At 42.4% G+C, this 12,851-nt stretch overlaps 1 protein-coding gene and 1 pseudogene across 13 annotated transcripts in view; one reads left to right on the top strand and one right to left on the bottom strand.

Moving 5' to 3' along the window:
* The window catches only part of LOC309812821 (cyclic AMP-dependent transcription factor ATF-7), a 92,550-nt gene that overhangs the window by 22,493 nt on the left and 57,206 nt on the right, over nt 1-12,851 (bottom strand). For 8 of the 12 annotated variants that reach the window (XM_082637013.1, XM_082637014.1, XM_082637011.1 and 5 more), the window contains one exon: nt 5,365-5,461. The exons of the other annotated variants lie outside the window; for them this stretch is intronic. In XM_082637013.1, coding sequence (XP_082493139.1) covers nt 5,365-5,413 — 49 coding nt within the window. In that variant the 5' untranslated portion in view covers nt 5,414-5,461. The remainder of the gene's footprint in view (nt 1-5,364; nt 5,462-12,851) is intronic. 12 annotated transcript variants of the gene reach the window in all.
* On the top strand, nt 1,385-1,926 carry LOC309812233 (potassium voltage-gated channel subfamily E member 3-like; annotated as a pseudogene). The gene has a single exon. The product of its transcript is annotated as a potassium voltage-gated channel subfamily E member 3-like (transcript).

Below are 12,851 nucleotides of genomic sequence, written 5' to 3' on the forward strand. Positions count from 1 at the left end.
TCATAGAGACCTGGGCCTGAGAGCAAATTCGAGAAACCAGGATATTTGGATTTAGATTTGCCACCCAAAATATCCTCTCAGAGGCTGCACAAATCTTTCCTCAGCATAGTGCCTCTGCCCTTGGGAAGAGGAAGTCTCTTGGTAAGCCATGGGAACTTTTTAAGCGACCTGAATTTTAGATTTGAGCTTCTCTCTCCCCACCCAGTTTTTCTAGTTTTTCTCTCTTAGGTCAGTTGAATCTTGTTCCCTGGTCCTAACTCTATTATGATAGTTTTCCTTGACATACTGATCACCTCAGGGATTCATGTCATACTCCAAACCACTAAATTGAATGATAGGGATAGAACAATGTTTAAATGATATTTTAAGGAGTGAGACCTGGGGCTAAAATCACTCCTTCTAGCATGATCAGCTGGGAATAGTCCAGTGGGATTTTCCATGGAAACAACATAATTTTTTTTAATTTAAACAAAACCTCTTCTGAATCAGAAGAGTATTTGGAAAAATTACCACTACCTCCCAAAATAGTTTTTAAAGGTTCTCTGGCAGCTTTGGTTGGTCAACGATAAAGCCACTTTCCCTCCATCTCTGGGTGAGTGGAGGTAATATTCCCTTATGCTTAGAGAGTACTTCAGTAAGGGCACATAAAAAAGTCACGACTCAAGTGGAACAGGATGGGGCAGCTAAGGGCATGGCTATGGCAGAAGAGGGCCTTTTGGATCTCTGGTCTGAGGCTCATATAAACTTTTCCCATTCATGAACAAACAGCCAAACAGCCAGAAAATGTATAAGAAAACCCTTAGCCTGCTCTGATGATTCCAAAGAAATCAACAGGTGTTTACTGAATACATTCTGTGTTTTGGTGCTATAAGCATACACTTGTGTGTATATTTGGGGGAGGGGGAGAGAGAGGAGTATAGGAATCTGGGCCAAATATAAGAAAAGTATAACCATATTGGCCCAGTATAAGAATCTAGGCCAATATGGTTTTGCTATAGAGAACTAAGAGTATGTTTTTTAGTTGAGGAAATCAATTTATATATATAGTATCACAGTATACAAAAAAATAGGTGCCATGTACAGTAGAGAATAAAATTGTTATAGAAACTAAAGACAAGTTAATGACAGCAGTTAGGAAAGGTTTCAAGAAGCGGGACTTGAGCTGGGTCTTTAAAGAACAGCTTCAGATGGTAGAGAAGAGAGATTAGGAAGATAAGAGGAATAAGTCAGGTGAAGGCACAGAGAGAGGCAGGGTATGGGCACCGATATATAGATGAGGAGAAAAAGGTATGTCTATGTCAACTTACACCCCATGTTAGGGATGTAAGTTGCATCTAAAGTTGGGTGGGGCGCATAGTGGAGGGGCCCCGCAGGCAGTGCTGAGTGCAGGCTCCGAGCAGAGGGGCTGGCGGAGTGCCTTGGGGTGCAGTGTGGGGCACCCGTGAGCCCAGGGCGAGGTGTCCAATGAACAGATGGTGCCCCCGGGAGCCTTGCCGACTGGCAGGACTACAGAATGGTACCCCTAAATGGAGAGAGATTACAGGGCTGATCAGAGAGGACGAGAAACAAGGAAGGCTTCTGAAGGAGAGCATCCTCCTATTCTTCCCCCACCTGAATCCCTGTTGCTATGAAGACCACCAATGGGACTGAGACCTGGTATGAGAGCCTGCACACTGTGTTGAAGGCTCTAAATGCCACTCTTCACAGCAACTTGCTCTGCCGGCTAGGGTCAGACAACCTGACTGAGGAGAGGCAGGCCAGCCTACCTGGCCGCGTGACAACTCCCACACATACATTCTCTTCATCATGTTCCTATTTGCTGCCACTGTGGGCACCCTCAGCCTGAGATACACCCGCTCCTGCAAAGTGGGTAAGTGCAGTGACCCCTATCATGTATACATCAAGAACCAGGTGTCTATGCTCTGATGCTAAGAGCCCGGGGGTGGCAGAAGATCAAGATTCCTGAGGATTATCTTGTGGGGCCCCCAGAACTCAGCTATGTGTTACATCAGGCCTCAGAGTCCTAGTCTGTAAGATCAACAAGAAACGGTGCGAAGGGAGGTCGTTACTGGGGTAGCAGGAGAGGATTTGGCAGAACTAGGCCTTGTGGATAAGGATTTTTTCCAGCAAAGATAGACTTTACAGACAGTGGGAGCCCTCTGAACAAATATAGAAAAGTAGCAGGAACTCCCTGGTGGTCCAGTGGTTAGGACTCTGCTCTCACTGCCAAGGGCCTGGGTTCAATCCCTGGTTGGGGAACTGAAATCCCACAAGCCGTGCAGTGTGGCAAAAAAAAAAAAAAAAAAAAAAAAAAATATATATATATATATATATATATATATATATATATAAGTGGCAACAGATGATGACAAATGAGTGTTCTAGTGGCTGGAGTGTTGGGGGCTAGGGGTTAGAGGAAGTTGTAGCAGAGGGAAATGAGACGGGGAAATGCCCTGAGGACACATTTTTCGATGTGTTATCTTCAGTGACCTGAGAAGCAGCAATGATTATCCCATAACACAGACAGGAAATCTAAGTTATATTACTTATTTATATTTTTTCACATTCTATGTTTTTCAGCCCATTTAACATTTGTGATTTTACCCCCTGTGAGGGAAGCAGAGCAAGTGCCATTCTGCCCATTTGGGCCAAAGCAGTGCCATGACTGGAACCCAGGTTCTCTGGTCTCCTTGCCTAGTGCTTTGCAAAACTCTGTGCTACCTAGGAGTGGATCTAGGCCTGAAACTTACATAATTCTGGGGGGGCCCTCCTTAAGAAAAATAATTTTAAAATATCTTTGCAAGTACTACAAAAACATATCACCATGTTAATACCTTGTTAGGGCCCCTACTAAGATCTTAAGGAGGAACCATGTGAGTACAGGGCCCTGACTGTTAAGCCTCATTAGCTCCATGGTTCCCTGTGCCCCTCCAGCCATGTCCCAGTGCCCTTCCCAGCCCCATCTCCAGTCCTGGGGACTTCACTACCTCTAAGGCAGCCTCTAACATTTTGAATGAATTCTGTGAGAAATTTTCTGATATCAAGTTGAAATCTACCTCTAGAAGATTATTATCACACCTAGAAGATTATCATATTAAAAGAGGCAGGTACCTGATTCAGTGGAAGGAGAACCAGCCCTGATTCTACTACCAGTGTAGTGTATAAACTGGCTAGACACTTAAAAATAAATAAATAAAATAAAATAAAGTTGGGTGGACACCATGGGGCTAGGTCATAGAAAGCCTGAAAACCCAAATATAAATAGCCTTAATGTAAGAGAAAACAGGAAGATAATGACAGATTTTGAGCAGAGAAGAATTTCAGGAAGTCTGGCTTTTCGACAGAATGAAAGGTGGATTAGAATGAGAGACGAGTCAAGGAGGCCAGCTAGGACACTATGGAGGAATTCAAGCACAGTGACAGTGGATGGCAGGAAGAACAGAAACGAACAGAACAGTCAGAATTTGAAGAAAGAATAAAACAACTCAAGATTTTGATAATACTGCTATCAGTGAATAACAAAGGAGAGGAATTGGTTTAGGGCAGGGGTCCCCAACCCTTAGGCCGTTACTGGTTCACAGCCTGTTCGGAGCTGGGCCGCACAGCAGGAGGTGAGTGGCAGGTGAGCGAACAAAGCTTCACCTGCTGCTCCCCATCGCTCCCATCACCCCCTGAACCCTCCCCCTACCCCCCCACTCCCACCCTGCCCGCGGTCCTAGGAAAAATCGTCTTCTGTGAAACAGGTTCCTGGTGCCAAAAAGGTTGGGGACCACTGGTTTAGGGGACAAGGAGTTCCCTAATTGACAGTCATTGACATGAAGATTTGAATGACAGAAAGACAGGCAAGTAAGTGTTCAATAAGGCGTTGAAATACATGTGAGATAACCAGGTCTTAATTTAGAGATACGAGAATCACTAGACTAGATAGGATAGCTGAAGTGTGCAATGGGGCGGACACTCCAAAACAGAATGCGAAGAATAACAGGAAAACATTTTATCTCCTTGGGATTGTCCTGTATCAATTTCTCTCCCCACTGCTGGAGGGCGGCATAGGCCTTTCCACGCATTTGGAATAACCTCTCCAACTTGATAACCTTGACCCAAATTTAACTCTTTCATAAACTTTTCCAATCAATTTCACTTAATAATAATTCTCTTAGTATTGATATTGTATTATTCACTTATACTTGACTGCAAATACTAAAAATTTTTTTCATATACACATGCTCTGACAATAAACTTAAGTATGTGTTGCCTACATATATGTTTACGTCCTCTCCACTCTTTCCAAGGACCTCCCCCAGGCTTTCTTAAGGATCATCAATGACAATGTCCCCCACTCGAGTCTTTTTCCAGGAATTACAATCCACAACCTCCAGCAAAGTGCCTGGTGGAAACAGTAGATACTCAACAAATACTTGCTGAATTAATAAGGAACAGGAGATCTGTAGTGCAAGCCCCTTTCTTCATGTACAGAAGTATGGTAGGAGGTCCTTTCTTTCCTTCTCTGTGTCTCAGGCAGCATTTTGGCTAGTAGTACTTAGAGAAATTGTGTCTTATCTGAGTTATTAACTGATATAATACAATAATCACCAACTAAATCCCCCATTGGTTAAACATTGGGGTAAGCTTGTTTTAACTCAGGCTAAATCAGAACCCCTCATGGTATCAAAAGAAAAAGCCCATTTTGGTTTGTCTGTTTGTCTAGCTGAAAATGGCACAACAGAACTGCTGCACGGTTTGAGAGGAGTTGCTGAGAATGCTCCCTTGAGAATGGCATAGGTAAGCAAAACAATATCCAAAAAAACCAGTGAGAGGTTCCAGGTCACCCAAATTGGCCTAGAAAAGTCCCACTGACTATGTGTCTTGTTTGTCCTCAATGGTGTCTGGGTTCATAAAGGGAAGTTGAATTTACAAACTGACAATCTGCCTACTGGGGGTGGGGGGAAGACAACACTGACACCCAGTGGAAGAGAAGTAGCCAGGCTAGGTCGGCTCTCTCGCTTTCTTTTGTTCACCCCTTCACTGTGGATAGGGAGAAATGTCAAAGGCACCTTTTGTCTGTAAATCTTCCAAAGTCCTAATAAAAAGAAGGCAAGGAGGGAATAGACTGAAAGAAAGCTAAAACAAAACCTCAACACACCCACCTCAAAAACCACAGAACCCAATCGTATTAAAAACTGAGAGTGGAGGACACAATAGAAACTTGGGAGCTTTTAGTGTTCCTTTTTCCTGATTAAATGCAGATCACATAAGGGCTCTTAATGGGAGAAGGGGAGTACAGCTCCCAGTACATCTGGTCCTTGGTATTAATCTTAACTGTCTGGTGATATCAAGGCACATGGCTTCTGGGGCAGCAAATACCTGCAATGATGACTGAGTCAGTTCGGGCTGGGCCAAATTTCAATGTCATCTCATGCTTGTGTTTATGAACTGCCAGGTGGTCCTCGTTTGTAAATCTCTGAAACGAAACAGAAACAGAGATGTGAAAAAAAAAATAATAAGCCATTCAGTGCCTTTTTAAAATGTCCTACCAAATATCCTTCAACAAGGTTGGTCTCTGGAAAGAGGGACTGGAGAAGGCATAGAAAGGGGGAAAAAATGGAAATGATGGAAAAGGAGAGGAGATGGATTAAAAAAGAGAAAATAGGGAAGGAGAAAACGAAGCACTAGAAATCTTGGAGGAGAGGGTAAGGGGAAGACCGGAGCACCAACTGCTCTGTAATATCAGGTCCAAACTAGAGAAATGGACAGATTGTTGGTGAAGTGGGATCCAGGAAGGAGGTTCCAAATGAAAAATACATTAAGGCAAACTCGTAGCAAACAAGGGGAAAATAATTTTTAATAAAAATAATAAAGAAAGGAGAAGGGAAAGGCTGGGTACTAGTTGGTCATCACAAAAATAGGAAATTCAGAATGAAGCTCTCCACAGTGGGGCTGAATTGGACTGTTTATGAGCGGGCTAACAGGGAGATAAATTATGCAGGATTAGGAGAACAATTTAACTTCCTGGCCCCCACAGTGCTGCAGCAGGCGTCTGCCCAGATCTTTGGCTCAGGGTTTTAATGAGCCAGGATGGAGCTGTAGAGGACAGAGGCCCAACGGCCAGCAGTAATGGCACACACCAGCCCCATTGGCCAAATGCTGTCTCCCTTAATCGGGCAGCCCGCCTGGGCTCCATCAGCCATAAAGGGGCCAGTGCAATGTTGTTGGCTATATAATGGTAGAATAAAAATGCAAGCAAAAAATTTTTGTTGGGTAGGGAGAAGCCTGTGGCCAGGATGAGGGAAGGGAAAAAGGAGATGGTACAGAGATTTTATTTATTTAAGAGTTTGGGTGAAAGGACAATGAAAATGTGAGGCTAGGTCTGCCTCAGTTTATGACTAAGTAAGACAGTGTTACTGGACAATAATTTATGCTCCCACCCCTTCTTCAGAAGGGGGAGGTGAAGGGAACAGATGAACAGCAGTAATTCAGAAGAGTGATACACTCAAAATTTCCTCTGAGGCTGGCTGGCTAGTTCCTTCATTAAAATATGCCTGCAACACAGTAACAGCTTGGATGCTGCAGTTTTCCACAGCTCTTTCACCAGCCAGGCTCCAAAACATGGTGCTATTTGTCTTTTTGTTTCTTTCTAAAAATAATGATTGGTTAGTCCTCTCTTTTCACTTTCCTCATTAGATAGATACACACTTCCCACCAAAACTATACCTTTAGCCATCTATCCATAGCTCTTCCTGACTGCAAACCAGACAGGAGCTGGCCCCATCCTAGCACCTATCCAGTCAAGAAAGCAACACTGAACTGTTTAAATTCCTTTATTTTATCTAAAAGTAGCTTTTCCCAAATTTGCTCTGAGCCCTATCATAACTAAAGCCAGCTTAAGACCTAAAATCCTTCCAGGCTAGGCCTATAGGCCTGAAGGGTGAAGGAAAGTTTCAATTAAAATATGAAGAATCGGGGCTTCCCTGGTGGCGCAGTGGTTGAGAGTCCGCCTGCCGATGCAGGGGACGCGGGTTCGTGCCCCTGTCCGGGAGGATCCCACATGCCGCGGAGCGGCTGGGCCCGTGAGCCATGGCCACTGGGCCTGCGCGTCCAGAGCCTGTGCTCCGCAACGGGAGAGGCCACAACAGTGAGAGGCCCGCGTAATGCAAAAAAAAAAAAATGAAGAATCAAGAAGTAAAACAGTCAAAAAAACACTGCCTTAGTGGTTTCCAATGGATCTAGGACAAAACCGAATAAAGTGTGGGGATATTTAGCCAAGAACTTTAGTTTTCTTTATCACTGGTGAACCGTAGATATCAACTTTGTCAGTCACAGATTTTTCCTAAGGAAAGAAGGGTGGGGGTGGGAAAGGAGGGGAACAGTCTGTTAACCATGGGTATATTTCTAGGTTAAACAAGTCACCATGGAGGGTCTGCGATTGCTGGGTATTCAGTAAAAGGAAATGATCAGAACTAGTCTAAAAAGGAGGAAAAACCATCATTTCACAAAGATAGGAAGAGTAGTGGATTAGACGGGTATACGTTTTCAAAATGTAATGGTAATAACAATCTTTTTTCAAAAATACGTTTATAGGTAACTTCAAGGAAATTTCCTGTAGGTAGCTTTAAAAAATTGGCACAATGTTCCAGAATACAGAAGAATGACTTTCAAGCAAAAAAGTCCTTTTCTACTATTGGAAATATAGCTTATCCAAAACTGCTTGGAGGAAGATTTTATTTTAGAATTAATTTAATTTAATTTATTTATTCATTTTTGTTGGTTGCGTTGGGTCTTTGTTGCTGCGTGTGGGCTTTCTCTCTAGTTGAGCGAGCGGGGGCTACTCTGTTGCGGTGCGCGGGCTTCTCATTGCAGTGGCTTCTCTTGTTGTGGAGCACGGGCTCTAGGAGCACGGGCTTCCGTAGTTGTGGCACGCCGGCTCAGTAGTTGTGGCGCACAGGCTTAGTTGCTCCACGGGCATGTGGGATCTTCCCTGACCAGGGCTCGAACCCATGTCCCCTGCACTGGCAGGTGAATACTTAACCACTGCGCCACCAAGGAAGTCCCTTGGAGAAAGATTTTAAACCTCCAAGTTTCGCTCTCGTTAGGATTGTTTAATATTTTATTTTAATTTAATTTTTTTTTTCGGTATGCAGGCCTCTCACTGTTGTGGCCTCTCCCGTTGCGGAGCCCAGGTTCTGGACACGCAGGCTCAGCGGCCATGGCTCACGGGCCCAGCCGCTCCGCGGCATGTGGGATCTTCCCGGACCGGGACACAAACCTGTGTCCCCTGCATCGGCAGGCGGACTCTCAACCACTGCGCCACCAGGGAAGCCCAGGATTGTTTAATATTTTAAAAGGCAACTCTGCTTCTTGTTACAACTTCTCTGCACAGTCCTAACTTGTTTGTCCTCTAGTTCTTGTTCCTCTCTGCTGCACACCCCCCACTTCCTTCCACACCACCCTATTCCCCTTTGAGCTCTTTATTTTTTCCAAATCAAAAGCTGGGATATGAAGAGGACTGAAGGTGGCTGAAGGGATCTCCCACCTATCAGCATCTCAGAGGGTTTTGATAACTGTGAACGTGGGTAGAAAAAAAAAATCACGTCTTTATTTTCACTAAACTCTAACTGAAATTTAGCATTTCTAATTCATAATAGAAATTGCACATATTTTCATATCACATTACAGTTATTATAGATATCTCAAAATAGCCTTTATACTCATCACTACTTCAAAATTATGATAGTCACTAGACCTACCACTAGAACTTACAGACAGCATTATGCTTAAAAAAAGCACGTTACATTATCAAATATTTTAAAAACATTTTTAATAACTATATATCAAAATAATTGCTTCCTTTGTAATCCTATGTCTTTTATTTTATTGATTTAAAAATATTATTCTGAGAAGGGGTTCATAGGCTTCACCAAACTGCCAGTGGGGGTTATGACACCACAAAAGTTAAGAATCCCTCCTGACTAAATCAGGTAGTATGCTTCAGAGGATGAGCCAAAAGGGCAGAATTTTAAGAAGCAGGGCACTGGCCTGGTTCTAGCTCCGGTCATCTCTCCCTGCTATTTCTAACACAATTCTTGTACGCCCAGAGTAGGAGGGAGAGAATAAAAGTTTACTGAAGTTTTTTTTTTTTTTTTTTTAATCAAAGTGAATGTCACTCTGGCTATGATTTTCATTGTTCCTTATATTCTCTCTCGTTTATTAAGAGTTAACTCAAGAATTCTCTAGATCAATCTTGAACCACATGCTTAGGAAACCATCCCTCTAAAAGCAATTTCTCAATTAAAACATCTAAAATTATTAAGTGATAAAAATTTGACCTTATTAAAAAATAGATTAGGGGCTCCCAAAAGGATTTCCTTTTTGAATTATTGCCCATTTAAAAATCTAGCTCTCCCATTTGTTAATACCCTTCGTGGGTCTTCCTTTGTTCTTTGCTCTTACCTATGACTAAGGTTTTGGCAAAGAGCCACTCAATTTAGGGAACATTCACTCTGGTTGTAGGGTAAATAATGATAATTATCAATAAATGTGTAGATATTCACCATCTCCAAGAAAACTGAGGGCTGATATTATTCAAAATGGGGGCTAAAGAATTTGAGTTACAGTGGATCAGGAAGGCATTTTATATGCCTTGGGAGAAGATTTGAATAGCAACACGATAAAGTTTAGAGTCTTATTTGCTCAAGTAAGTGAATCAGGACAGCTTCTTGGCATAAATGGGAGAGGGAAAGTATTATGTGCTAATTTGTACCCTATCTATAGACCAAGATGATTTAGATTTGCCCTATCCAATACGGTAGCCACTAGCCACATGCGGCTACTGAGCACTTGAAATGTGGCTAGTCTAAATTGAGATGTACTGTACTAAGTCAAAGACTTAGTACAAAAAAAGAAAAAGAGAATGTAAAATATCTCATTAATTTTATTTTGATTATATGTTGAAATGATAATATTTTGAATATACTGGGTTAAATAAAATATATTATTAGAATTAATGTCACTTGTTTATTTTTGATTTTTAATGTTGCTACTAAAAAATTTAAAATTAGATATGTAGCTTGCATTTTGTGATTTGCAATATATTTCTTTTGGACAGCTCCGACCTAGATAACACGCTCGAAGATCTAATGGGAATTTTAATCATGTGCCAAACTTGATTCTTTTTTTTTTTTTTTTTTGGCCGTGCCCATGTGGCTTGTGGGATCTTAGTTCCCCAACCAGGGATTGAACCCAGGCCTTCAGCAGTGAAAGTGTGGAGTCCTAACCACTGGATCGCCAGGGAATTCCCCAAACTTGATTTTTTCCCCACAAACACATTTTTTCTAAATACAGTTTATACTATATGGCAGTGGTTCTCAACAAGGGGCAACTCTGCCCCCGACATTTGGCAATGTTTGGAGAAATATTTGCTTGTCACAACCTGGGGGATGTTACTGAACTCTAGAGGGTTGAGGCCTGGGATGCTGATATATATCCTATAATGCACTGGCCAGCTCTCCAAAACAAAAAATTATCTGACCCAAAATGTCATTTGTGTCTCTGCTGAGAAACCCTGCTACAAGATAACAGGGGAAGAAAGAAACAAACAATCCAAAAAAAGGGCTGTTTTTTAGTTTCTCTTGCCAAACTGCCAACACATGTTTTTGGATCTGAAACTTGGAAGGGAAAAAACACAGGCAGAAAACTCCCAACCTCATTTCATAAAATGGCTGATGTACTACTGATCTGCAAATACTTAGGACAGGGAAATTAGGAAGATGGAGACAGAAGGTACTGTAATTGGGAGAAAAGACTAAATGGAATTCTCATGCACTGCCTTGTTAGTAGCAAGGAGATAACAGAAAAAGCAAATCAAAAAAATTTGGCTATTTCTGAATTTTACTCCCCAATGGAGGAAAAAAAAAATCAAGAAAGGAAATTTTCTTAGCTTAAGAAATGTTAAGAAGCATAAAATGGAATATCAGGACTATGAGGAAGTCAATCTGAAAAGTGGTATTAGTATTAGGATGGGCAGTGAAAGTAGTTTTGATAAAAAGTTTCCATTTCTAGGAAGTTTCATTCTCACCCATCCTCCTGTGATGAGAAACTGGAACCCGGGGACTTCCCTGGTGGTGCAGTGGTTAAGAGTCCGCCTGCCAATGCAGGGGACACAGGTTCGATCCTTGGTCAGGGAAGATCCCACATGCCGCGGAGCAACTAAGCCTGTGTGCCACAACTACTGAGCCTGTGCTCTAGAGCCCGCAAGTTGCAACTACTGAGCCGGTGCCCCACAACTACTGAAGTCCACGTGCCTAGAGCCCGTGCTCACAACAAGAGATGCCACCGCAATGAGAAGCACACACGCCGCAATGAAGAGTAGCCCCCGCTCGCCACAACCAGAGAGAAAAGTCTGCGCGCAGCAATGAAGACCCAACGCAGCCAAAATAAATAAATAAATAATAAATTAATTAATTAAAAAAAGAAAAGAAACTGGAATCCTACCTACTAGCAAACTGACAAAATAAGCAGAGCTAAGTAAAAAGTTAGGAATGGCTTGAAGAACAAGCATGGTGTGAACTGGAAATCAGGAATACATGCCAATGAATGAAGCCTTAATTTTTTTTTAAATTTATTAAATTTATTTATTTTTGGCTGCGCTGGGTCTTCGTTGCTGTGCACAGGCTTTCTCTAGTTGTGGCAAGCGGGGGCTACTCTTTTGTGCAGCGTGCGGGCTTCTCTCACTGTGGTGGCTTCTCTTGTTGCGGAGCACGGGCTCTAGGCGTGCGGGCTTCAGTAGTTGTGGCACGAGGGCTCAGTAGTTGTGGCTCATGGGCTCTAGAGTGCAGGCTCAGTAGTTGTGCTGCACAGGCTTAGTTGCTCTGCGGCATGTGTGATCTTCCCAGACCAGGGCTCGAACCCGTGTCCCTTGCATTGGCAGGTGGATTCTTAACCACTGCACCACCAGGGAAGTCCCTGAAGCCTTAAAGTTTTTAATTTTTAAAAAGTTGATGTATAATGTATACAAACTGTAAAAAATCTCAAGTGTACAGCTCAATGAATTTTTATATAAGTACATGTTGGTGTAATTACAACCCAGATCGAGAGATGAAACATTTCGGGCACCCTAGAAGGCCCCCTCATACCCCACTTTTCTTAAGCTTTTAAATGAAATAATTATATAAAACACTTAGTACCTGGCATACAGCATGTATTCAGTTAGTTCTCTCCTCTTTCCCTTTTTAAAACTCAAGGCAGACCGGTATTGTAGTAAAAATTAGTTTTTCTTTGTAGAGTAATTCTAAGTAAGTCCGTGCTTAGAGTTCTTTTCCTAATCCCGTGAAGACTAGTCTCCCAGAAGCTTTCTGAAGCAGCAACACTAAACAGAATTGAAGAGAAGGCTCAGGGCAAATGAGAGCTCAGGCCAAACTAAAGCTAAATGTTTTGTCCATTGACTCTGAGCCAAGCACAAGCATATATGGGCATCAGAAATGTAGTAGTTTCAAGTAAATCCTTGGTAAAGTTTTGTGACTAATGAAATTTCTGTGCAGTATGCACTCAACCCCTAGCCAAATTCATTCCTAAAATGTTGTTTTTGGCCACCACAGCTCCAGTTTCCATGTGGATTTGTCTCACATTTAAAAATGCTCTTATATCCTGACCTATGATTAATTCACATCCCTTTCCTTGTTTTAGAAGAGTAAGCCGGGGGAAGGAGACAAATCAGAACTCTTTAGTTATTAGGAAATGAGCCCTGAATGCCTAAACTATCAGGCGACTGAGTTTATATTTATGATAGTCTGAAAGTCACTTACACTGAAACCTAACTACTCTCTTCTCCAAAGTTTGTGGGTTTGGCAGCGCTGCAT

Source organism: Mesoplodon mirus (assembly GCF_964341445.2).
Source record: "Mesoplodon mirus genome assembly, chromosome: 11".
Lineage (NCBI taxonomy): Eukaryota > Metazoa > Chordata > Mammalia > Artiodactyla > Ziphiidae > Mesoplodon > Mesoplodon mirus.